The sequence below is a fragment of the Aquarana catesbeiana genome, linkage group LG04 (assembly GCF_042186555.1).
Source record: "Aquarana catesbeiana isolate 2022-GZ linkage group LG04, ASM4218655v1, whole genome shotgun sequence".
Classification (NCBI taxonomy): Eukaryota; Metazoa; Chordata; class Amphibia; order Anura; family Ranidae; genus Aquarana; species Aquarana catesbeiana.
The window spans coordinates 614,984,128-615,010,724 of record NC_133327.1 but is presented as its reverse complement, the minus strand read 5'-3'; the positions used below and the strand labels follow the sequence as shown (position 1 = coordinate 615,010,724).

At 41.8% G+C, this 26,597-nt stretch overlaps 1 protein-coding gene across 2 annotated transcripts in view; it reads left to right on the top strand.

The window, feature by feature from the left end:
• Positions 1–18,849, top strand: part of SLX4IP (SLX4 interacting protein) — a 324,078-nt gene extending 305,229 nt beyond the window's left edge. For both annotated transcript variants that reach the window (XM_073628269.1, XM_073628272.1), the window contains 2 exons: positions 12,359–12,465; positions 13,213–18,849. In XM_073628269.1, coding sequence (XP_073484370.1) covers positions 12,359–12,465; positions 13,213–13,846 — 741 coding nt within the window. In that variant the 3' untranslated portion in view covers positions 13,847–18,849. The remainder of the gene's footprint in view (positions 1–12,358; positions 12,466–13,212) is intronic.
• Positions 18,850–26,597: the final 7,748 nt, after the last annotated feature.

Genomic DNA, 26,597 nt, shown 5'->3' with positions numbered 1-26,597 from the left:
AGAGATAAACTCATAGGTCCGGCAGAGGGTAAAGCAGAGCAGGGAGCAAATCAGTTGTGCTGCAGTGCTCATGTGCCAGCAAGGAACATTTTGATAGGCGCGAAAAGCCGGGTGACTGAAAGATGAGCTCATTAGCCTGCTGCTTCCCTCCTGTCCAGTCACAGGTTAGCGGAGAGAGAAGACCTGTGTCAGTTTACTGTAGTAGGTCTGCTAGACAGGGCTGTGCAATGTAGCCAACCTAAATTAAAATTTACTGACACAACACCCAAAATTTACTGGCACGGCCACGTTTTTACTGGCATTTCCAAAAGTTACAAAATTACAGTTTTAAGTGCAAATTTCTATATTTAGGCTATAAACAAGTATACTGTGCAATTATGTGATTGAAGGTAGATATCAAGGCAAAAAACATATGTCTTATTGTATTTTTGATATAGTAAGTAAGTAGCTCCGGGACACGATTAGAATGGGCAGGCACACATACATGAAACTGACTCTCACATTGACACTGACAGCCATGTGCAGCAGCACAGATGATGATGATGACACCTCACGGACACGACACGTCCGCTCCTCTCTCCATTCCAGGTGGTTCCTTCAGTCCACTTCAGTCCAAACAGCACTGACAGTTCCGCTCCCAGCTTGCCTTGCTCCTGTTCTGCAGACCTGCACATGAGGCTCTGGCCGATCCGTTCAGCTCCCTTGCACCATGACATCAAACGACACGCTCAGACACTGCTTCTGCCAGACCCGCCCCTTGCCGTCAAAACCCATTTTTTACTGGTTGCCAGTAAAAATACTGACGTTGGCAACACTGGTGCTGTGTAATAATGTAAATCTCAGGACTGTATATACAGAAATACAAATCCTTTGCCATGTAAAACAGCTACCATATATGAATTATATGTATTCAGCTGTGTTTCTGGAATTCAGCTTTAAAGAGGAACTCCTATATTCATTTTAGCAGGATATTCAAAATGGGGATATATCATTTGAAGTAGAATTGCAGGCTTCCAATTAGTCTTAAAAATGCTTCTTCCCTCTCCCTCCTATGCTGACCTACCTGTGTAAGAAAGATGTATATGCTTACCTATTTTCAGCCCGCTGCAGTCTGGTCACGTGAACCCCTGTGTCAGCCAGTGGTAGCTGCAGAGGAGAGGAGAAAACACTTAACAATGACTGACAATGCCAGGGAGAGGTGACCTCACCCATAGGCTTCCTATGGCCCATCTATTGTTGGTGCTGCTTCCTCTCCCCTGCATGTGCCACTGGCTGACACAGGGGAGCCGGATCACGTAACCAGACCGTAGTGGGCTGAAAATAGGTATGTATACTGTATACATCATTGTTACAGAGATTAGTCAACACAGGTGTTAGGAGGAGGAAAAAGGAGCATTTTTAAGAATAGGTAGGATTTGCCTGGAATTCTACTTTAATTCAACCAGCTAAAATATTTAATTACTTTTTTTGCAATGTGAGAGATGCTAATTTGCTCATAAAAAACTGCAGGAAAAAGGAATATATATTTGCAATATTTATATGTTTTTTTACCTCCCAAAAGATTGGGTATTTGGTTCAGGCAGTCTTTTTTGTCATGCTGCTTAGTACTTCCTGTTTCATCTTTGCAGCTTCCTTTGTCATCTGCCTGCTTATTGGACAGTCAACATTGTGATGTTGCAAAGTTATAACAGAGAATAGACGTTATCTCTACACTGGAACCCAACACGCTGCCCAATATAATGTGCTTGATTTTCTCCATTGTTCACGGCATACACAGGGCATAATAGAGAGCGGCAAGTTAGAGTTGAGACAGAGGTGGCTAGGTGTTGCTGTGATTTGTACAGGAACTGAGCAGAGAAAACTTCCATTGCATAAAGAGGGATCATTTTATTTTTTTATTTATTGAGGAACACAGCACTGCATAGACCACATTTAGCTTAGTGCTGTGTCCCTTAATGCACATCAAAGAGAAGGGGTTTACGGCAAGTACAAAAATATTTTTTTTTATAGAAGCAATACAAAAATAGACAGCTACAGAATACTACTATGTGTAGTAGTCAGTGGCAGTGGACTAGTTAACTGCATAACCCAAGATATGCTCATCTTGTGATGTGGCTAGAACAAACATGCTTTGTATCCAGCACAGGTTAAACAGTCATCACGTGATGAGACTGTTGCAATCAAACATGGATTCAATTAGATTTATTAACAGACATTAAAGAATAGTGAATATAAATGAGATGTTAATGTGTTTTAAGGCTATCCTGCTTTTTTCTTGAGGCTTGCCCTAAGGAAGAAACAGCAACACCTTTTTATTTCTTGAACATGTGGTAAGAAAAGTAATGTTCAGTTGCTTTTGGTTACCGTAGAATATGATTATTCTACAAGGCCATGTATTTTACTTTCAAACCACAAGCTCCATTTACATATAGGTTAACTCAAACATGCTGTCATTGTTTGGCCGCAAGCAGAGTTTAGAAATGTTAAAGGACGCTTTCATTTATTAGTAATACTAACATAGCCAACACCTGGAATGAAAAACTGTATATGAGATCACATAAAACACAATGGAATTAGGAATCCTTTTTTTCAGTTAAACCATTTTAGATCACATTATTATGTATATGCCTTGTGGAGGCAGATGCCACACATATATATATATATATATATATATATATATATGTGTGTGTGTGAAAAGGTTAAGTGCAGCTCCTCCTTTCTGCTACAGTAAGTGTTGATACTGTACACAGGTTATGGAAATAGTAGTTATGACTTGTGTTTCCTGAAGTCTACTAGGAGATGTTCAGCAGTTACAAATTGCAAGCATCTTTAAGGAATGCATGCTTAGTATGTTTCCATGCTACCCCAGGGGGCTCCTAAAGACAGTATGCTCTGCTATGCAAACTGCACTCTGAGCACAGATCTGGTATGGTTCTGCTGTGATCCTCTCCCTGTGCCTCCCTATCGATCAGTGAGGCTGTCCATTGTGCTTATTGGCCAAAAGGATGGATGGCAGGCATGCTTACTGATTGGCTAACACTGCATCTCGTATTTAAGGGTTTTGGGGGTGGGGGCAGTGTGTAAATCTGCTTACCATACATGCAGACACTTTGGGGTGCCTTCTGAATATACTCTGTGTGTGTGTGTGTGTGTGTATATATATATATATATATATATATAAAATGTGTATGTGTATAATATATACAGTATCTCACAAAAGTGAGTACACGCCTCACATTTTTGTAAATATTTTATTATATCTTTTCATGTGACAACACTAAAGAAATGACACTTTGCTACAGTGTAAAGTAGTGAGTGTACAACTTGTATAACTGTGTAGATGTGTTGTCCCCTCAAAAGAACTCAACACACAGCCATTAATGCCTAAACCACTGGCAACAAATGTGAGTACACTCCTAAGTGAAAATGTCCAAATTGGTCCCAAAGTGTCAATATTTTGTGTGGCCACCATTATTTTTCAGCACTGCCTTAACCCTCTTGGGCAGGGAGTTCACCAGAGCTTCACAGGTTGTCACTGGAGTTTCACTCCTCCATGGCAACATCACAGAGCTGGTGGATGTTAGAGACCTTGCGCTCCTCCACCTTCTGTTTGAGGCTGCCCCACAGATGCTCAATAGGGTTTAGGTCTGGAGACATTCTTGGCCAATCCATCACCTTTACCCTCAGCTTCTTTAGCAAGGCAGTAGTCATCTTGGAGGTGTGTTTGGGGTCGTTATCATGTTGGAATACTGCCCTGTGGCCCAGTCTTTGAAGGGAGGGGATCATGCTCTGCTTCAGTATGTCACAGTACATGTTGGCATTCATGGTTTCCTTATTGAACTGTAGCTCCCCAGTGCTGGCAGCACTCATGCAGCCCCAGACCATGACACTCCCACCACCATGCTTGACTGTAGGCAAGACACACTTGTCTTTGTACTCCTCAGCTGGCTGCCAAAAACACACGCTTGACACCATCTGAACCAAATAAATTTATCTTGGTCTCATCAGACCACAGGACATGGTTCCAGTAATCCATGTCCTTAGTCTGCTTGTCTGAATGCAAACTGTTTGCCGGCTTTCTTGTGCATCATCATTAGAAGAGGCTTCCTTCTGGGATGACAGCCATGCAAACCAATTTGATGCAGTGTGTGGCATATGGTCTGAGCACTGACAGGCTGACCCTCCATCCCTTCAAGCTCTGCAGCAATGCTGCCAGCACTCATACGTCTATTTCCCAAAAGCAACCTCTGGATATGACGCTGAGCACGTGCACTCAACTTCTTTGGTCAACCATGGCGAGGTCTGTTCTGAGTGGAACCTGTCCTGCTTAACCGCTGTATGGTCTTGGCCACCATGCTGCAGCTCAGTTTCAGGGTCTTGGCAGTCTTCTTATAGCCTAGGCCATCTTTATGTAGAGCAACAATTCTTTTTTTCAGATCCTCAGAGAGTTCTTTGCCATGAGGTCTCATGTTGAACTTCCAGTGACCAGTATGAGAGAGTGAGAGTGATAACACCACATTTAAGACACTTGCTCCCCATTCACGCCTGAGACCTTGTAACACTAACGAGTCACATGGCACCGGGGAGGGAAAATGGCTAATAGGGCCCAATTTGGACATTTTCACTTAGGGGTGTACTCACTTTTGTTGCCAGCAGTTTAGACATTATTGGCTGTGTGTTGAGTTATTTTGAGAGGGCAGCAAATTTATAATGTTATACAAGCTGTACACTCACTACTTTACATTGTAGAGAGAACATTTTGGAACTATGGGACTTTATGGATGCATTACAATGCAGAAATCACTCAAGAGTGTTTGTTAAAATGTATATAAAATTTTTGATAAAAAGAACAATATAAAACCGATGCATTCAATATGCTCATAGCCATAGGTGTGCGCAAACATCCTATTATTGACAATGATTTACTGTGAATTACTGTAATCACATTCGTGTTTTCACTACATTCATGTTTTCTACATGATTCGCCATATGGCTTCCTCAGAAAGAACGTGAAGATTTGTTTATTAAATATGAAGACCTATAATCAATCAGCTCGTTGACTGAGTATGGGAACCTGGATGAAATTTAAAATATGAATAGGGAGTCAGATCCCATAATGCAGTGCATCCACACAGCCAAAACCCCCCAAATGTTGCCGGGTCTCTTCCATAGGGAGGGGTGTAAAGCGTTATGGTAAAGGGCAATTCCAAAGATGACTCAAACCCAACTTCTCATCAAGAGTGATATATACTGGGAGCCTTAGTTGCTGATAGATGCCACCAGGTTGTGGAAGACAGTTTCATGTCACAGGTCATATACTGTGGCAAGACTGAGCACAGCAACAAGACACAAGGTAGTTATACTGCACCAGCATTGCAGGCAAACATTTCAAAGCAGACTGGGGTTTTAGGATGTGCTGTTCAAGGTCTTTTGAAGAAGCATGAAGAAATTAGCAACATTGAGGACCGTAGATGCAGTGGTCAGTCAAGGAAACTTAATGCAGCAGATTATGATTACTTCCCCTCAACATCAGAAGATGTCCAGCAATGTCATTAGCACAGAACTGGCAGAAACCAGTGGGACCCAGGTACACCCATCTACTGTCCAGAGAAGTCTGGCCAGAAGTGGTCTTCATGGAAGAATTGCGACCAAAAAGCCATACCTCCAACATGGGAACAAGACTAAGCAACACAGCTATGCATGAAAACATAGGAACTGGGTTTCAGAAAAATGGCAGCAGGTGCTCTGGACTGATAAGTCAATATTTTAAATATTTTGCTGTAGCTTGAGGCAGTTTATTCACCAAAGGGCTGGATAGCGGTACAATGAGTGTCAGCAGGCAACAGTTATGCGTGGTGGAGATTCCTTGTAAGTTTGGGGCTGCATTTCTGCAAATGGAGTTGGAGATTTGGTCAGGATCAATAGTGTCCTCAATGCTGAGAAATACAGGCAGATATTTATCCATCATGCCATACCATCAGGGAGGTGTGAGATTGGCTCCAAATGCATTCTGCAGCAGGAAAACAACCCTAAACATGCAGCCAATATCATTAAGAAGTATCTTCAGTGTAAAGAAAAACAAGTAGACCTGTCAGTCATGGTTTGGCCCCCACAAAGCCCTGATCTCAACATCATTGAGTCTGTTTGGGATTATATGAAGAGACAGAGGTATAATAAGGCAGCCTACAGCCACAGAAAATCTGTGGTTCATTCTACTTGAAGGCAAAGGGAGGTCACACCAAATATTGATTTGATTTGGAATACTCTTCTGTTCATTTACTTTCCATTTTGTTAATTATTAGAAATAAACTATTAACACTTCTATTTCTGTAAGCATTCTTAACTTACAAAACTTTTGCACATTAATACATATATTGTTCCTGTTTAACCAGTTCCATACCGGGCCATAAACAAATGATGCCAGCAGGAACACTCTCTCCCATCGGGTAGATGTCATATGACGTCCTTCGCTTCTCGCCGCTGAAATTGGCTCTTTACCACGTGACTGGCTGTGTCCAATCACAGCCGGTCACTTTGGAGATCCGTGTGCACGCCGCACGCAACAGCTCGGTGATCGGGACGAGTTTTGTCCCTCGGACAAAGCCTAGTCCTGATCAGGGTAAAGAGCCAATGAAATTGGCTCTTTACCACGTGACTGGCACGTGGCAATCACAGCCAGTCATAAATGTAGACAAACAACGGGTAACTGACTGTTACTGGGTTCTCCTCCTCACATACCGATCCAGCGTGAGGAGATCGCAGAACAGTGAGTTGCCACTTTACTGTGACATTTACTGTGCACAGATTGGCCCCAGTGAATAAAGAGGACCTGTCACGAGATCATCCTAGTACCTGTCACCCCATCAGAGTACCTGTCACCCCATCAGAGTTCCTGTCATCCCATCAGGAGTACCTGTCCCGTGAGTTCATCAGGAGTACCTGTCTATGAGCCCAGCAGTGCCTGTCGTGCAGTGCAGCAGTACCTGACATGTAGCTCATTACTACCTGACATGCAGCCCATTACTACTTGACGTGCAGCCCATCACTACCTGTCACGCAGCCCATGACTACCTGTCGCGCAGCCCATCACTACCTGTTGTACAGCACATCATTGTCACCTGTCATACAGCCACCATGTCCAAAAAAAGTTTCCACTCCAGAAGAGGCATATCAAATCCTAAGCCCGATCGATGAATGCAGCAAGGAGCTCTCACCGCCCAGTACAGTTCAGATTCCAGTTCGAAGTACGAGCCCGTCAAAGGCAGTACATCGACGTCCGAATTGGAGGAGGAAGCAGTCTGTCCTAAATGTAGACGGTCTGAAGACCTGGCAGCTAGCCAGCAGCGCCAGAAACCCCAATGGCCAATCAGCAAATGGCAACGCGTTAGACCCCAAGTGGAAAGGCCCAGTACAAGCGCTGGAATTTCATGCTAGACCCAAAGAATTGGGGCCAAAACCCATCTTTCGGATTTGTGGCTGCCTTCTAGCACAGGGTCAGCCACAATCCCCCCTTTCACAGCACAGCCAGGTGTGCAGGCCAACACCGAAAATGTTTCTGAAATAGATTTTTGCTTTATTTTTCCCTGATGAGTTACTTCAAAGCATCGTGGACCAAACAAATTTTTTTGCCCATCAATATATAGAAAACAACCCCAACTCAAGCTATGCCCGCCTTTTCGAATGGAGACCCCTAACAGTGGAAGAGCTTAGATTGTTTTTAGGCCTTACGCTCAACATGGGGCTTACAAAAAAAAGGAAGTGCATGCATATTGGTCTACCAACCCCATCCACAGCATGCCAATTTTTTCAGCTGTCATGTCCAGATCCCGCTATGATAATGTGCTTCCTGCATTTCAGTGATAAATCGCAGTGCCCCCCCCCCCAATCATCCGACTTTGATAAATTGTAATAAATTCATCCCCTAATTAATTTTCTTTTCAAAGAGGTTTGACGAACGTAATATCCCTAACTAGAACATCTCTGTGGACGAATCCCTGGTCCATTTCACAGGCTGGCTGGGATTCAAGCAGTATATCCCCAGTAAGAGGGCCAGGTACAGATTAAAGCTCTGTGAAAGCTCCACTGGATATGTGCATGCCTTTCGTGTGTATGAAGGCAAAGACTCCCAGCCCCCTGAGTGTCCAAAGTACATGGGAATAAATGGGAAAATTGGGAGCTGGCATTCCCACTCTTCCAAAAGGAGTATCACATTTACATGGACGATTACTATACCAGTTTGCCTCTTTTTCGCGACCTATACCTGGAAAAAACTTTTGCCTGTACAGCGAGAAAAAGCAGGAAGGGCTTCCTATAGCGTCTAGTCACCACAAGGCTACAAAGGGGGGGAATAGGCAAGACTGAGGAACGAGGAAGTTTTGGCTGTGAAGCGGAGGGATAGGAAAGATGTGTACATCATGTCCACCATCCATGATGACACCTCGGTGGAACTTGGCAGAAGACGTGGTCCCGTTCAAAAGTCTTGCTGTAGCCAAAAGTACAATAAGTTCACGCAGGATTTAAATGAACAAATGCTGCAGCTCTATCTTTCAACATGAAAGTCCCTCTTCTGTTATAAAAAAAAGTCGCAATTTACTTCTTCCATTTGGCCATTTATAATGCATACGTCACCTATCAAACATCAACGGAAATACCCAACCCCTTCCTCAAATTTATCGAAGATATTGTCACTGCCCGATCTATCACCAAGGACCCCCTCCCAGAAAGCATTCGCTCCAATTGTGTCAGCAGACTGCATGAGCGCCATTTCCCTGACAATATTCCACCATCAGAACCCAGAAGAAGATGCCAAAAAAAATGTCAGGTGTGCAGTAAAAGGGGAGTTAGGAAAGACAGCAGTTTCCATTGTGCCCAATGTCTCTCCCAACCTGGCCTATGTATTGAAAAATGCTTCAGATGGTATCACACTCTCGTAAACTATTGGCCCCTATTTCTAATAGACTGCCATTTCCCTGTTTTCAATTTCTGTGCTGATTATTTCCCTGGTGCCTCAACCAACCATATCACTGCTCTCCATGTGAACTGACCCTGACCTGTTTATCGACTATGCCTCTGCCTGCCATCTGCATTGTTTATCCGCCATGTTTCTGCCTTTCACGTGAACTGACCCTGGACTGTATCGACTATGCCTCTGCCTACCGTCTATTTCTGCCTTTTACCTGCACTGACCTTGGCCTGTTGACCATGTTTTTGCATGCCACTTGGACTGATCTTTCATCCTGCTACACAGGGGTTTCACATATGTGAGGGGCTCCAGAATAGTGTTCTGAGTTGAGAAAAACAGTTTTTGGTTTTCTCTTTGCTTTGTAATTCCCAGAACAGAGTCTGGAGTCTGGAGGCTTCAAAGCGATTTGGATGGGAGAAGCCTCTACCCCTGTCCCCATTGTTTTCTGACCAAGGCCCTAAGGTTGATGGTCCTGCCTGCTGGACCAATACTTTGGCTGTGCTGACAATATCTCTGTCTGTACTGACCCAGGACTTTTTATGGGCCATGTGCCTGTTGCCTGGACCAATACTTTGGCTGTACTGACCATATCTCTGCCTGCTGCCTATATTAACTATAGGCAGTCATCCTGCCTGCTGCATGAACAATCCTTTTACTGCTGCTGACCACATTCCTGCCTGCTACCTGGACCAATGCTTTGGCTGTACTGACAGTATCTCTACAATATTCCTGCTTGCTGCCTGTTTTGCTGTCCACGTTCTTGCCTGCTGCCTGGACCGATGCTCTCCTCTGTGGACCACTGCACTACTAAAAACCACAGGTAATCTTTTGTTTAACCTTTGCTCAGCAGAATGTATTTTGGTTTGTAATTGGTATGTACAGTACATGCTATGTGTTAGAGATATGAATGGCCTTCAACAATGTGATAGGTTGGCAGGAACTTATGTGTGTAATTTATGTCCCTAGAACACCTGGAAGTGCTACTTGGATGTTGAGCCTCTCTCTATGTGGCTAGTCTGTGTAAAAGTCTCACACATGTGGTATCGCCATACTCAGGAGGAGTAGCAGAATGTATTTTGGGGTGTCATTTTTGCTATGTACATGCTATGTGTTAGAAATATCTTATAAATTGACAACTTTGTGTAGAAAAAAAAATAAATTTTCATTTTCTTTCCACGTTTTCCGAAAACTTGTGGAAAAAAATGACTCATTCAAAAGACTCATAATGCCTCATAGAATATACATTTGGGTGTTTTCTTTTCAAAATGGGGTCATTTTGTGGGCGTTTCTATTGTCCTCAGGGCCTTCAAAAGTGTTATAAGTAGTTCAAAAATTATATGTGTAATTTATGCTCCTAGAACGCCTGGAGGTGCTACTTGGATGTTGGGCCTCTGTATGTGGCCAGGCTGTGTAAAAGTCTCACAAATGTGGTATGGCTATACTCAGGAGGAGTAGCAGAATGTATTTTGGGGTGTTATTTTTGTTATGTACATAGTATGTGTTAGAAATATCATATATTTGTGTTAAAAAAAAAAAAAATGTTTTTTCATTTTCTTTCCATGTTTTCCGAAAACTTGTGACTCCTAATGCCTCATAGAATATACACTGGGGTGTTTGATTTCCAAAATTGGGTCATTTTGTGGGTAATTCCACTGTCCTGGTGCTCCAGGGCTTTCAAAAGTGTGTTAGGTCATCATGAAATTATATGTGTAATTTATGCTCCTAGAACACCTGGAGGTGCTACTTGGATGTTGGGCCTCTGTATGTGAATAGGCTGTGTAAAAGACTCACACATGTGGTATCGTCATACTCAGGAGGAGTAGCAGAATTTATTTTGGGGTGTAATTGGTATGCATGTGCTATGTGAGAGAAATAACGTGTTAATATGACAATTTTGTGTAAAAGAAAAAAAAAAAATTCCAACTTCAAAAAACTCACCATGCCTCTTACTAAGTACCTTGGATTGTCTACTTTACAAAAAGAGAAAATTTTTTTGGGGGAGGGGGGTATTTCTACTGTTCTGACTTGTTAGTATCTCAAGAAATGAGATAGGCCGTCAGTACATCTAGTGTGATCAATTTTCAATGATTGACACCATAGCTTGTAGACTCTATAACTTTCACACAGACTAAATAATATCCACTAATTTGGGTTATTTTTTACCAAATGTATGTAGCAGTATAAATTTTGGCTCAAATTTATGAAGAAAAATTACTTATTTACAAAATTTTATAATAGTAACTAAAAAAAAAGTGTTTTTTTTTTTCAAATTTTCAATTTTTCTCTTATATTGCAAAAAATAAAAAACCCAGCGGTGATTAACCAAAAGAAATCTCTATTTGTGAGGAAAAAATTATAACATTTTGTTTGGGTACAGTGTAGCATGACTGAGAAATTGCCATGCAAAGTGTGAGAGTACTGAAAATTGGTCTGGGCAGGAAGGGGGTATAAGTGCCCTGTATTGAAGTGGTTAATTTAGTTGCAATTGCTGATTTCAATACAGCATTGGACATTTTAATGTGTATAGTCTCTGTCAAATGAGAATACAGGTTACCCCACATGTTGATAACATTTTATCAGGGGTAATGTTATACAATGCTCAGTTTAGTACATATATAGGTAAAATGTTAGTATCGCTGATTCCCCCTTTATTGAATTGTATTGTAACTGTACTGTCTGCCTTCATGTTGTAAAGCGCTGCGCAAACTGTTGGCGCTATATAAATCCTGTATAATAATATAGTAGTGCTTGAGAGCAGAGCGTGAAATTCTTCTTTACTGTCCTCTCCTTCTGGTTTTATAGCAGTGAGCTTTTCCTATATGCTTTACAGAGTACATAAAACTATTTACACAAGTCCTTAGCCCCTAGGTGAGCTTACTGTCTAATGTATCATGAGAAGTCCTATAGAAAAACAAACTCTGCAAGGCCAGTTTGGATAGAAGCCTTTTGGACTGAGATACGAATCCAGAGCACCTGTTGAAAATTCACAAAAAGAACATACAAACCCCATGCAGATAGTGTCCCTGGTGGTAACTGACCCAGCCTTTGCTAGGCCATAGTGCTACCTTGTAGTCCTGACTGTTTAAATAGTAAAGGAAATCCTTGTTGAAATCCAGTATCATTTTAATCTTCAATCTGGCACATTTAACATTTCACCCCTATTAAACTTGGCATTGTACAGCCAAAGCCCCTTAGGGCCATTCTCTTACCTCACTAGCACTACAACTGGTTTGAAAAATGTCCGTCCCTTGCTGATTTGAACAATGCAGCGAGCAACAGCTGTAAGTCTTGGACGCAGCTCGATGAACTTTCATCTTGTAATATAGAGTTTCCTGGGTCGCTTTCCAAAGCAATGTCTAACTTTATTACCGTTTTGTTGTCTTTGCTTTTCCATAGAAAGAGCCTTCCAGCAGTACATCCGAATATTTTGCTGAACATGGAGAAAGTGGATTAAACAACATATTAGCCACCACAGTGAAGGAGCAGGCCGTGCTGAGAAACATGTAAGTTTCTTTCTAAGGTGACGATATCATGAGGTGATAGTGATGTCTGAATCTGGACCTTGCAGTCTGAGGCGCTGTGGAAATGCTTGCCAGATAATTCTGTATGGAATTGCTCCTAAAAGCTGCATTGTGTCAGAAGGAAGCAAATTGGGGACAGCTGCTCTTAGGTGATGTCATGTTTTCCCCATCACATTTATTTGACGCAGCTCATTTGCATACCTCCGGCGTTCAGGACGTTCGAACGTTTGGCATGTGACAAACGCGTTTGCTAAAGTAGATTGATGATATGCTGTTTTAGGCCTCTAGCGATTCAGCCCTCCGTTTACATGTACGCTGTAAATATCATGGCACTGGCGAAACAGTGTATTGAGTAATATCATTAAGTGCCTTGGGATGCATTCCTTAAAAAGCCCTATTTGTGCTATAATATTTTATTCAGCCTCTACTGAAATACGATCCGAGTATGCAATATTGACCTTAACATCTGTAACAGATTTAGCGAGTACAATGTGAACTTCTCCATGGCAGAGTGAGTAAATATGTATGTATGTATATCCCTGCATGTCGAGGGAAAACCAAGATAATAAAGCATGATACGATTCCCCTGCAAACAATGTTGCTTGTCATGGTGATGTATGTATGGCAGTTTTGTTACGCTACACAGGAAGAGCGTTTAGCGAGCCTATTTAAGTTTAATGAATTACATAAGTGGTAAGACCAAACTTTTTTTTTTTACTTTTACTGTAGAGTAAAGAAGACTAAAGCTGTGAAGGATGCTGACTGTGGATTCAGCAGCGATTTGAAAGTTTGTCCTCGCCTTGGGCTAGCCGGCCCTGATAAAGGAAACCAGACTACCACCCCCCCATCTGAACTAGCGTGTAGGAGTGGGGAACAAGCTAAGCATTACATAAATACACCCCATAACAGCTTGGAGCTTCCTGATCCTGAAGTGGAAAATGAGGTTAATCGCAGACAGCGTTGTGGAAGTAGCAGCCAGCACAAATCCCAATCTGCAGAGTGGTTACAGGCACAAGACCTGACCAAGACTCTTTCCTGGATCTGTGAGTCAGCACTGCCAGAAGATAAACAAACTCTCCGAACAAGCATTATGCAACACAAGAGGAGACGACACAGCTCGGAAGAAAAAAATGAAGTAGCTTCTAAGAAAGCAGATTCAAGGGACAATATTGCTTTAAGCCAGGCTGATACAGACCCAGAGGCCACAGAAAATATGCCTTTAGCTTTAAGGATCCTAAACTATCAAAAGCCCTTAACAGCCAAAGTTAGCCCAGAGGCTCCTATGGAAGAACAATGTAAACCTAGTGAAAAGCCTGAAAATTTGACATCCAATAAGTTAAAACGTCAAAGGATTAAAAAGTAAATTGGTTTATTGCAGATTTAACATTAGCCCACATTTAAAGCTTTTGATACACTTTACATAGCTTGGCCTAACGTGAGGCCGCTGGATGTGCTGTATAAATTGTATGTAGCTGAAGTTACATACAGCACTGTGTTCCGGGTTCAAGCTGAGACCTTCCTATCTCATATTCAGAACATACCCAGAGTTTATCTGATCGTTGGTCAGCCATTCAGAGAAAGCAATGTATTCTAGCAATGAATACAAAGCTTCCTCTGGCTGAGTCAGAGAGGTGGGCTGATGATGTCACAACCTCTGACCCAGCTAATCAGAGCAAGCTTTGTATTCATTGCTAGAATATATTGCTTTCAGATCAGATACTCTATTGTGTTTCAGGTATGAGACAGGAAGGTCTTGGCTCGAACCCGGAACACAGTGCTGTATGCTGTATGCAGCCTCAGCTAGATACAGTTTATACAGCACATCCAGCAGCATCAAATGTTAGTGAGGGACATAGTTTGGGCCAGCCTGGCCTAAACAAACTATGTAAAGTGTATCAAAAGCTGGAGTTCAGCTTTACACAAATGTCTGTGTTAACCCTAGCAAAAAATCAGCGTCTTCATTATAAAATTGAAGTTAATAAAATGGTAGTTGGGATTGGAATAGTTGCTTTGGTGCAACACAGACAGTTCTTTTTTTTCAGAAATGTGGAAGATTTTCTATGAGAGACAGGCCAACAATGAACTTTTGGTTTTTCAGTTCTGAGTAGGTATTGCTAGGTTGAATCCACTGCCAATAAGTTATATATTTGAGACTTCAGTAGTTTGTGCCTTTGACTTTCCTACAAGTAATTGTTACTCTGTGGACCACCAAATTTATATTTTAGGGAATTGGGGAATATAACATTGCCATCTGGCTTTGTGTTGGCCATGACAACTGTGAAAACCTAGGAATTGGGGTGGAGAGAGCTCACGATTCAAATGTCAAAAAAACCTGAAGCCAACTTATGGTTTAGCGTGCCAAAAGCCAGAAAAATCTTCTTTCTTGATGGAGGCAATCTTTAAAACTATGATTACATACAAAACTTTTTCCTGATAACGGAACAGTTCTTACTAGTAATAAAATTTGTTGTATATTTTTTCCACATGAGTTCTTGTCACAAACAACACACAAGCACATTTCCAAAGCACATAGCTACTGTATAGAGGTTTATGCTTTAATGTAGACACTCATATGCTTGGCTTTTAGTTGGCTCTCCTGCGTAGCCTTCGTAGCACATTGATCATATGAAATATGGACTGGGAACTGATCCCTACAACATAAGCGATTAAGAGGAACAAGCTGTTTCTAGTGGCTTGTGGGGAAACAAACCATGCACCAGAAATCCATGCTGAATCCAAACCAAGCCATAAATATTTCTCAGCATTCCTAAATGCATGTATTACTTTTCTCCAAAATGTAGGCAACACATTATACATTTTTCTTCTTTAATTTGCGTGCCACTAGGACTGTAGTATTCCAGTGATGATATGCAAATAGCCTGCGTGGTCCCCCCTCAGGTATGTTTCACAGACAAAAGTTTAAATAACTGAACTTACATGTTTATCCATTAAAGGGTATTAACAAGAGAACTAGAAATCCTATATGCATCGGACCCCTTCATATGATATTAAAGGACCCACCCTTCTGATTCCCAGTGCTTTAGTGTTAGATCTACAGCTAGGTCCCCTTCACACCTGACTGTCTCTTTTGGTGAGAGGTCTGCCAACACATATCAATGGACCAATTAGAGTACATGCACTTTATTATCCAACACACCACAACTTACGATTATGCACTGTATGTGTAATGTGGTTTGCCGTTGTGCATTGTACAATAGCAGCTGTTGTACAGTTTCATTCATTCAATGAATGAAACAACACCTCACATAGAGCTGTGTGTTAATGTGTGTTACGTTAACCCAAGCAATAGTAATAGTCTGAATGGACGCTTAGAGACGTTATTTGCAGCATCACTTACTAATCTTGTAATAATTTCATTGAATGATGGCTTTTTGCAATCCTCATAGAGATTCATTGCACATTAGGATGTTTGTCTGTTGGGACTGCTGTATTTCCCTGAACTAGCTTCAATCCACCAGGAAACGTAAACAATAGTGGGACAGAGATCTTACTGATTATTATGGGGGTGTTGGAGATGGAGACCACTTAGTTATCAATCAAGGGTTTATGTTTTTCTTGAAAATCACAATGAAAAGGCTTTAGGTCTATATTGAGTTTCTTCATAAGTCGCAGATTTCCCTGTCTTTTCGTTAACTTGTATCTTTAAATTGATGCAAGGTATCCCTTATTATCAATGTATGAGGGTTCTTCAAAGGGTTTCTGTACTTTTTTTAACTCTAATGCCCTGTACACACGGTCGGATTTTCCGATGGAAAATGTGTGATAGGACCTTGTTGTCGGAAATTCTGACCGTGTATAGGCTCCATCACACATTTTCCATCGGATTTTCCGACACACAAAGTTTGAGAGCAGGATATAAAATTTTCCAACAACAAAATCCGATGTCGGAAATTCCGATCGTGTGTACACAAATCCGACGGACAAAGTGCCACGCATGCTCAGAATAAATAAAGAGATGAAAGCTATTGGCCACTGCCCCGTTTATAGTCCCGACGTACGTGTTTTACGTCACTGCGTTTAGAACGATCGGATTTTCCAACAACTTTGTGTGACCGTGTGTATGCAAGACAAGTTTGAGCCAACATCCGTCGGAAAAAATCCTAGGATTTCGTTGTCGGAATGTCCGAACAAAGTCCGACCGTGTGTACGGGGCATTATGTGTGGAAACTTTTTGAAGACCCCTTTTACATTGACCAGTTAAGTACTTGTTCATATGGATATGACTTCATTTTTTTTCTCAATGATGAGCAGGTCGATCCTCAACAGATTTTGATACTCGTGGCAATTTTTACATTCAATTCTGGTTTATATATTCTACAGTGTCAAGAAGCTCTGTGTGTTTCTTGATGTTTGTTCTTTTTGTAACTCTTTTTTAATAAAGTTCTGTTTGCATGGTTTTATGTAATCTCTGGCACATATGCTTACTTGCACTAAACGAAAGTAGTTATCCCTTCGTTTGCTTTGAGTTTTAAAGCAGCTGAAAAGAGTCTATTTTATGGCAAAACTACACTGCATCTGAGTACCACAAACCAAAAAAGCTATTTACTTCATTTTTAATATTCATAGCAAATTCACCAATCCATTCATGTCTCCATTTTGCTGATGGAGACTCCATTTTTTGCTCCATTTTGCTGAGAAATTACCTTGAAAAACTGCCCCTAGTATTTCTGGCCTGTGGTCATCTTAAGTAAGGGCAGATGATTTATGTAGCATTTGCTTCCTGAAATCCATCTTCCCTTAGCTCAGGCATTCAGGCAGTTGGGTGTACTTACCCAAGAAAACTTTTCCTCCCCTCCTGGAGACTTCTGGGATGGTATGACATAATTTGTCTAGGCCTGGAAACCAGCAAGTAACTTAATGGAGTTCCACCCACTTTTACAACTCTTCAGCATCCCTCACTAAATTGTGCACTGTAAACAAATTGGATATTTTTACTTTTTTTTTCTCAGTACCTACTGTATTTCTGCTGTATTAATTTTTCACTTCCTCCTCCCTGGCCGCGGCCCATCGCATCATTTCCTGTTTGCAATGCCTTCTGGGAAGGGGCGGCAACTTCCTCTGACACTGCAGTTGCTATGGAAACCTGACCTGAAACCTATTACACTGCTTGTGCTGCACTGAGCATGTGCGAGATCTGCAAGGATGAGATCCAGGAAGAAATACAGTCTGGCTTCAGATGCCCACACTTAAGATGGCCACGGCCTGCTGTAAGTTTATAAAATAACAAACTACTGCTATAAACTAACAAAACAGACCTTAGTTTACAGACTAACTTTACTAGAATACATTAAGCTTGTGTATTATAGGGGTATTTTTATTTAAAAAGTATCATTTCGGCCAGAACACCACTTTAAGAAATGTAAAAGAAAAAGTTTAAAACAAGTAACTATGATGTATCTTCCTATCTTTTTACTAATGCTAGCAGCATAAGGATTAAAAATAGTCAATGTTACTTGAGAGAGTGAAATTCTGCTTTAAGTTCTGAATATCCTAATTGATCTGCATAAAGACTATAAAATGTCATTCAAGGACAAATATTGAAGTTGTCCTGTTAATTGCTGTCTGACTGCTGGCAAACTGTGTGGTTTGCCTAATGGCACAGCACGCCACAAACTTACCTCAAATCAAGGAAAGTTGCTACATCCGTATAAATATGCATGGGTAATAAATATGCATAAGTACAAACATTTCTAAGGCACACTGACATAATTAGACAATTACAATTTCAAGCAGGATGTGACATTTTGAAACATATCAGCTTCACTTTGTTTTTTCTTTTTTCTTTTTGTAATGCTTGTTTTCTGTAGAGAGATTTATGTAAATAATGCAATCACAACATTTAAGTAAAAAATATAATTATAGCTTATGCATACCAAAAGGCATTTTCTTGGTTTTACCTTGGTTATACTGATTACTGGTATTGATGTGTATACAATGTTGGGAAAATTAAACAGCTAAAGTGAAAATGGCAACCACTCATTCCATTTTATACCTGGAAAAAATATAGTTGCATGAGGGAAGGGCTGTCCAAGGAACAATACAATACAAAACATTTTCCAACATATTTACCAACTAGTTGTTACATAAAGTGTAAACCGTTTCAACAATTTGCATTTAAAAAAAAAACTGTTTTTGTAGCATACATTTGCAAATGTTTGTGAAGCCACACTGGTCATTTTTCTTTGCTTGTTGCATTTGGAGCAGATACACACTGGAGATCTTCAGCAGCTATAGAAGGGGACTGGGCTTCAAATTTGTCTCTAAACCTTCAATGTGGAGCTAAATTTACAAAAATTAAGATTGTCTATGTTATAGGGAATATATAAAAATGTTAATTTGTTTCTACACAGTGCCTTGAAGTTTTTTCCTTTTTGAATTCCTCCTGAAACATAGTGCACTCCTGTGCCTTGAACTTCATAGATGTATGTCTGCAATGTGAGATCATCTAAAGCAGGGGTGCCCAACCGCTGGCCCGCGGGCCACATGCGCCCTCTGATGTGGCCCGCCATGTCTTGCTCTGAGATGGTGGGTCAGCAAGCCCAGATCGTGGGTTTCCAACCCGCCATCTCCGAGCATTATTGCGAAGAACGGAGCCACCGCTAGAGGAAGCAGAGCCGATGTTTCCTGTATAGCGCCGACTCCTTCACAGGTGAAGTGATACCAAATGTACTCCGCCTGTGACAGAAAGCATCGGCTCTGCTCTCTCCTGCAGTTGCATGCTTCTGTCACAATTATGCTTGGGGATGGTGGGTCGGGACACAGGAACCTGCGATCTGGGACAGCAGCCACCAGTATCAGTACCAGCCACCAGTATCAGAACCAGTACTAACCAGCAGTACCAGTACCAGCCAGCAGAACCAACCAGCAGTACCAGCCAGTAGTACCAGTCATCGGTACCAGTACCTGCCAGAAGTACCCGCCAGCAGTACCAGTACCAGTCATCAGTACCAGCCAGCAGTACCAGTACCAGCCAGAAGTACCCGCCAGCAGTACCAGTACCCACCATCCGTACCAGTCATCAGTACCAGCCAGCAGTATAAACCAGCAGTACCAGTACCAGCCAGCAGCACCAGTCATCAGTACCAGCCAGCAGTACCAGTACCCACCAGCAGTACTAGCCAGCAGTACCCACCAGAAGTACCAGTACCAGCCAGCAGTACCATCCAGAAGTACCAGCCAGCAGTACCAGCACTTGTCAGCAGTACCCACCGGCAGTACCAGCCAGCTGCAGGAATCCTGAGGAAGAAGTGAAGATTGAGGTCAGTTAAGCAGGTAAACCGCTATGCATCAGTGTGAAAGCAGCCTTAGGCCCCTTTCACATGATTGGTCCAATCGGGTCCGCCTGTCTGTTTTTCAGGTGGACTCAAACGGACTCTCCATTCACCTCTGTAGAGCGGCAGATGTAAACGCACTCGTGTCCGTTTACACCCGCCTATCTGCAATCCGATCTCCTTAAAAAAGCAAAAGGGGATCTGTCCCCTTCTGTCTGGGCAGATCGGAGGGCCCTTAAGGTAGAGCGGGGTGCATCCATGTCTGCTCTACATATGCAAAGTAGACGCAGACCTGCGATCCCCCCTTTACGCTCATTGTGGCCCACGACCTGTTACCAAGTCGATTAAGTGGCCCTCGCTCCTCAAAAGGCTGGGCACCCCTGATCTAAAGCACTGTGGCTGTGACCTCTAGTCTTGTGAAATTTGGTGTTGTCACCACTGTGCCCTTATTGTTTTATGTGCTGGAGAGAATGGTTTGTCTGAGGATCACCCTGCTTCTGCTTCATTTATTCCGTGGACCAGAGCTTTCATCATTTCCTATACTGCTTCTTGTATATTATACCACAAGTTATCAGATCACCTGGAGGCAACTCTGAAATGAGGAAGTAAAGCCCTGCCTTTATCAAGATGGCTGTCTCCACGCAGAGAACAAGGCACGGTAAGTCGGTAAGGGGGGAAACAAAATCAGCTGCAGGGAGACCACAGGTAATAGTGAGGACTAGTATTTTGCCCTTGGCTTGCTTTTGTTTGGGCACACCTTCCACAGTTCAGATTCTCTTTAAAGAGGAAATGGCTGCCTCCGAGATACACCTTCTCTCAGTTAATATATACAGTGCCTTGAAAAAGTATTCATATCTCTTGAAATTTTCCACATTTTGTCATCTTACAACTAGAAACGTAAATGTATTTTATTGGGATTTTATGTGATAGAAGGAAAATGAAAAATGTTTTTCAAATTTCTTTACAAAGTGTGGCGTGCATTTGTATTCAGCCCATTTTACTCTGATACTCTTATCTAAAATCTAGTGGAAGCAATGGCCTTCAGAAGTCACCTAATTAGTAAATCGAGTTCACCTGTGTGTAATTTAATCTCAGTATAAATACAGCTGTATAAAAAGAAGAAAGTGACCAGTCGCATAACTAAATATCAATGGCATGCTTCCATCCCGGGTTAGTATATAAAAGGAAAAAAAGAGGGGCAAGTGGGACTTTAAATGAAGCATGTCAATTGAAAGTATAATAATAAATACATGTGAGTAGGTAAAATGATTGGATTTAATTTATAGTCAATAACCCCTAAGGGTAATCCATGATTTTGATGCATACAGTACCAATACTATACATGTGGAACCTCAGGCTAAAAGAGAAAATTATATCAAAATTGTCCAAATTGTCTACTAAATAGAAAAGCTACTTACAAAATAGCCCAAAAATCAAGGAGAGTTACCAGCAATGGGATCTATTAGGGTGTGAGATATAACCGTCTCAACCGGAGTTGAGGCAGGGTACTGACCATCCTCCCAAAGTGATTGGAGGGTGGGCCAGGAGAAACCAAAGCCGACAAATTCCTGAGCCCTCAATATACTGATCATTGGGTTGTAAATGGGAAAATCTGCGAAAAAGTGAAAAAAAAAATTGGGATGTGTCAAAGAAAGTGAATCTAAGGTTGAACATGTTGAATGGATGGAAAATAATGACTGAAAGAAATGTGTACTTAGGTGCATCTGGAAAAGTAAATGTGTGAAAAATTAGATCATAAGGGGGAATGGAGGTAAATTAAATGCATAAAAATGCATGTGAGAAAGGATAGGAAAAGAAATCCATAGGGAATGTGTGGAGATAGAGGGTGTGGTGCGCTAGGTTAAATAGGTAAGAGGATGGGAATGTGTGTCCATAAAACAGGAAAAAAGACATAAAAACTAATACCCATGTGTTGAATAATGGCTGCTTAACAGAGCGGTCCCTTCCTAGCGAAGCACTGTGATGGAGTGAACCGTCAGTCTGTCGGTCCCAGCTGATATACTCTGGCCCTGGGCGGGTCCCTGCCAGCGTCATGCATGACGTCATTGGCAGCTGGGAGACGAGAGAGCAATCACAGCTGAGAGTAACCCATACCTCAGTGGATGCCTGCTCACCATAGCTGTGGGCATCAGATGGAAAAAAAAAAAAACCCAGGCTCCCACCTTGCAGCGTCCATTGACACCGCTCGAGGGGCCAGTTTATGCATGGCGCCGATGAGTTGAGATCGGGCCCCAGCCGCCCCGAAATAAATGAAGGGAGGTGGGGAGGGAGCTGAGCCCATCGCAACCCCGGACAAAGACTGCAAAACATCAAAACACCCCAGCCCATATGCTGGATTTAAATCAATAAATGGATTCCAGGGATAATAACCCTGGAATAAATACAAAATAGTTCTCAATAAACTCAAGGGAACACATGTAAAAATATACATATAGTCAGGGACTGTTGAAACCGAAACTGTATTAGAAAATTTGTAACTGAGTTAGGATAAGGATACAAAAAGATATTTAACTAAGGATGAACAAAAATTGATAATGGTGCGACTTGGTCACCGAGGGAGCGGGTGTCTTCCACCCACAAATAGAAATTATAAAAAGAAGAAAGTGACCAGTCGCATAACTAAATATCAATGGCATGCTTTTGGGAGGATGGTCGGTACCCTGCCTCAACCCCAGTTGAGACGGTTATATCTCACACCCTAATAGATCCCATTGCTGGTAACTCTCCTTGATTTTTGGGCTATTTTGTAAGTAGCTTTTCTATTTAAAGTAGACAATTTGGACAATTTTGATATAATTTTCTCTATTAGCCTGAGGTTCCACATGTATCAATATTTATGATATTCCTTTGTTTTTCTCAGTTAAATTATGCATCCCACCCCTGATGACTGGCAAGAAGCCAAGAAACGCGTCGGGTTCTCAAACTAAGGATGCCCTATCAAGCCTAATTTTATTCCTGATATTCATTATTTTTTTATCGAGTTTTTTCTCATTTCATGCGATTTTGTGATTTTGATTGGTGATTTTAATTCATGTATTTCTGTTATGAACTGCATTTATGTATGTCCATTGATTTGTTTGCACTACTGAGTCTTTAATGATTGTTACTGCCAAATATGCTTATATATCAATTCATGCGACTATGTTTGTATCTATACTACTTTATTGGTACTGTATGCATCAAAATCATGGACTACCCTTAGGGGTTATTGACTATAAATTAAATCCAATCATTTTACCTACTCACATGTATTCATTATTATACTTTCAATTGACATGCTTCATTTAAAGTCCCACTTGCCCCTCTTTTTTTCTTTTATATAAATACAGCTGTTCTGTGAAGCCCTCAGAGGTTTGTTATAGAACCTTCATGAACAAACAGCATCATGAAGGCCAAGGAACACACCAGACAGGTCAGGGATAAAGTTGGGGAGAGGTAGGGTTAGGTTATAAAAAATATCCCAAACTTTGAACATCTCATGGAGCACTGTTCAATTCATCATCTGAAAATGGAAAGAGTATGGCACAACTGCAAACCTACCAAGACATGGCCGTCCACCTAAACTGACAGGCCGGGCAAGGAGAACATTAATCAGAGAAGCAGCCAAGGGGCCCATGGTAACTCTGGAGGAGCTGCAGAGATCTACAAGTCAAGTAGGAGAATCTGTCCACAGGACAACTATCACACTACACAAATCTGGCCTTTATGAAAGAGTGGCAAGAAGAAAGTCGTTATTAAAAGAAAGCCATAAGAAGTCCCATTTGCATTTTGCGAGAAGCAATGTGGGGTACACAGCAAACGTGGAAGAAGGTTCTTTGGTCAGATGAGACCAAAATTTAACTTTTTTGCCTAAAAGCAAAATGTTATGTGTGGCGGAAAGCTAACACTGCACATCACCCTGAACATACCATCCCCACTGTGAAACCAGGGACAGGGAAGCTGGTCAGAGTTGATGGGAAGGTGGATGGAGCCAAATGCAGGGCAATCTTACAAGAAAACCTGTTATTCCCCGTACACACGGTCGGATTTTCCGACGGAAAATGTGTGACAGGACCTTATTGTCGGAAATTCCGACCGTGTGTGGGCTCCATCACACATTTTCCATCGGATTTTCCGACACACAAAGTTTGAGAGCAGGATATAGAATTTTCCGACAACAAAATCCGTTGTCGTGTGTACACAAATCCGACGCACAAAGTGCCACGCATGCTCAGAATAAATAAAGAGATGAAAGCTATTGGCCACTGCCCCGTTTATAGTCCCGACGTACGTGTTTTACGTCACCGCGTTTAGAACGATCAGATTTTCCGACAACTTTGTGTGACCGTGTGTATGCAAGACAAGTTTGAGCCAACATCCGTCTGAAAAAATCCTAGGATTTTGTTGTCGGAATGTCCGAACAAAGTCCGACCGTGTGTATGGGGCATTAGAGTCTGCAAAAGACTTGAGACTGGGGTGGAGGTTCACCTTCCAGCAAGACAACGACCATAAACATACAGCCAGAGCTACAATTGAAGGGTTTAGATCAAAGCATTTTCATGAGTTAGAATGGCCCAGTCAAAGTCCAGACTTAAATCCAATTGATAATCTGTGGCAAGACTTGAAAATTGCTGTTCACAGATGCTTTCCATCAAATCTGACAGAGCTTGAGCTATTTTGCAAAGAGGAATGGGCAAACATTTCACTCTCTAGATGTGCAAAGCTGGTAGAGACATACCCAAAAAGACTTGCAGTTGTAAAACCATTTATCATTTTCCTTCCGCTTCACAATTATGTGCCACTTTGTGTTGGTCTATCACATAAAATCCTAATAAAATACATTTAGGTTTTTGGTTGTAACATGATAAAAGTGTGGACAATTTCATGGGGTATAAGTACTTTTTCAAGGCACTGTACACCCCAATTAGGGAGCTCTGCTAGAGGTGAGTTGGGGCCACACTTTGCATTGGTTCCAAAATGGTGTGGCTTTACAAAAAAATGGCAAATGTATGAAAAAAGCTCTCTTTTTAATATAAATTGTTTTTGTGCTAATTAGCTGAAAATAGTGCTTTGGAACAATGTTTACTGTAAAACTAAAATGTTATTTAAATTGTGGTCAATCCTCCCATAGACATTAGAAAAAGATCATTTTTAAGTGGGGTGTTGATTGAGCTTTGATTGAGAGCACTTGTACTGATAATTCTGTCACCAATTTACTAGACAATACTTACCAGCTATGACTCTGAGGCTACAAATAAACAATGTTCACCTAACATAGATATACAGCTGACCAAATAAATATACTACTGACCAATAAGGGCTGGTGATGAAGCAAGTAGCAAACCACCGTAACAGTAGGTGAGGGGACCTTTTTCAGCTGGAACCCATTCTGATAACAACTGTCGCTCACCTCCAGTTATGGATTTATTTCAAATTCCCATATTTTTTGAACTGGTTAATAACAATGGAACCTTAACCACTTCAGGTCCACCCCATAGCAGTTTTAGGCTGGGTTCACACAGCCAAAAATACGGGCTGAATTCAGACCTGAAATGGTGAACAGGGACGTACCAGACCCCTGCTGTGAGCCACATGCAAAGATAGTGTGAACCTAGCCTTATATGTGATCCGCCTCTTCCGGGTAGGGGATGCACATGCGTGCCATCAGCGGCTTGCGTGGGAGCCCAGCAGTGGATACCACGGACTCGATCTAGCAGAGAAGCAGAGCGGTGGTCAACAAGGCAGATCGCCGTTCTGACAGGGGGGAAGGCATGGATCCTGTGTCTCTGCAAAGCAGGGACTAAGATCCATGTCTTCCCCTAGGCACCTCCCACACTGCACTAAAGCACAGGCACACAGTTAATCTTTTGATCACCCCTAGATGTTAAAGGGGTTGAAAACCCTTGTGGTTTTTCACCTTAATGCATTCTAGGCATTAAGGTGAAAAACCGTTTGTAGTGCTGCAGCCCCCGTTTTACTTACCTGTACTTGGTTTTCTTCTTCCCGGGGATGAGCACACCAGCTCTAGCTGGTCTCGTGTCCTGATTGTATAGATTGATAGCAGCGTAGCCATTGGCTCCCGCTGCTGTCAATCAAATCCAGTGACGCGGGGGGTGGGGCCGAGTCCTGATTTCTGTGTCAATAGACGCAGAAGCAGGACTCGGGAGCACGCCAGCACGGGTGTGCCATAGGAGAGCGCTTCTCCGACGGGGCACTTGATGCGGGGGGAGCTACTAGCACCGCTAAATGACCCCAGAAAAGTAGGATCGGGCCACTCTGTGCAAAATGATCCATGGATCTAGTGGTTAAAAAAGTGGTATCCAAAGGTGGCAAAGGAGTGAATGCAAATGACAAACACTGTTATCTAACAAGGACTCATAAACAGTTCAAAATGCAAAAAATGATGTAAAATTGGTTAGCCATCCATTTTATAAATTGACTTTATAGACTTATTTTGGACACTCATGAATAATGATACCCTTTGGTACAAGGTTTATACAAGGTATTAGATACTCTGTTTAGTAAAAGCTAATGCCAGAAGGCTTTTTGGAGGCATTATGCAGTCAGCTTTATATGCAAAACTATTTTCCAACAAATAAGAAAAGAGATAAGGTTTCATGTTTCCTGAACTTCAAAGATCCTTGTGAGTCTTCTCAACATTTTCCGGGCCTCTCCCCCTTATAGTTCTATTGATGGATGTTGCCAAAAATATCCAGAGGTTGCCAGAAGAGGGAAATAAAAAAAGGAAAAAGTTATCATATTTTGCAAATTTATAGAGCTTTGTGCTGTCCCCTTACACCTGCCTCCCAACATATGCCAATA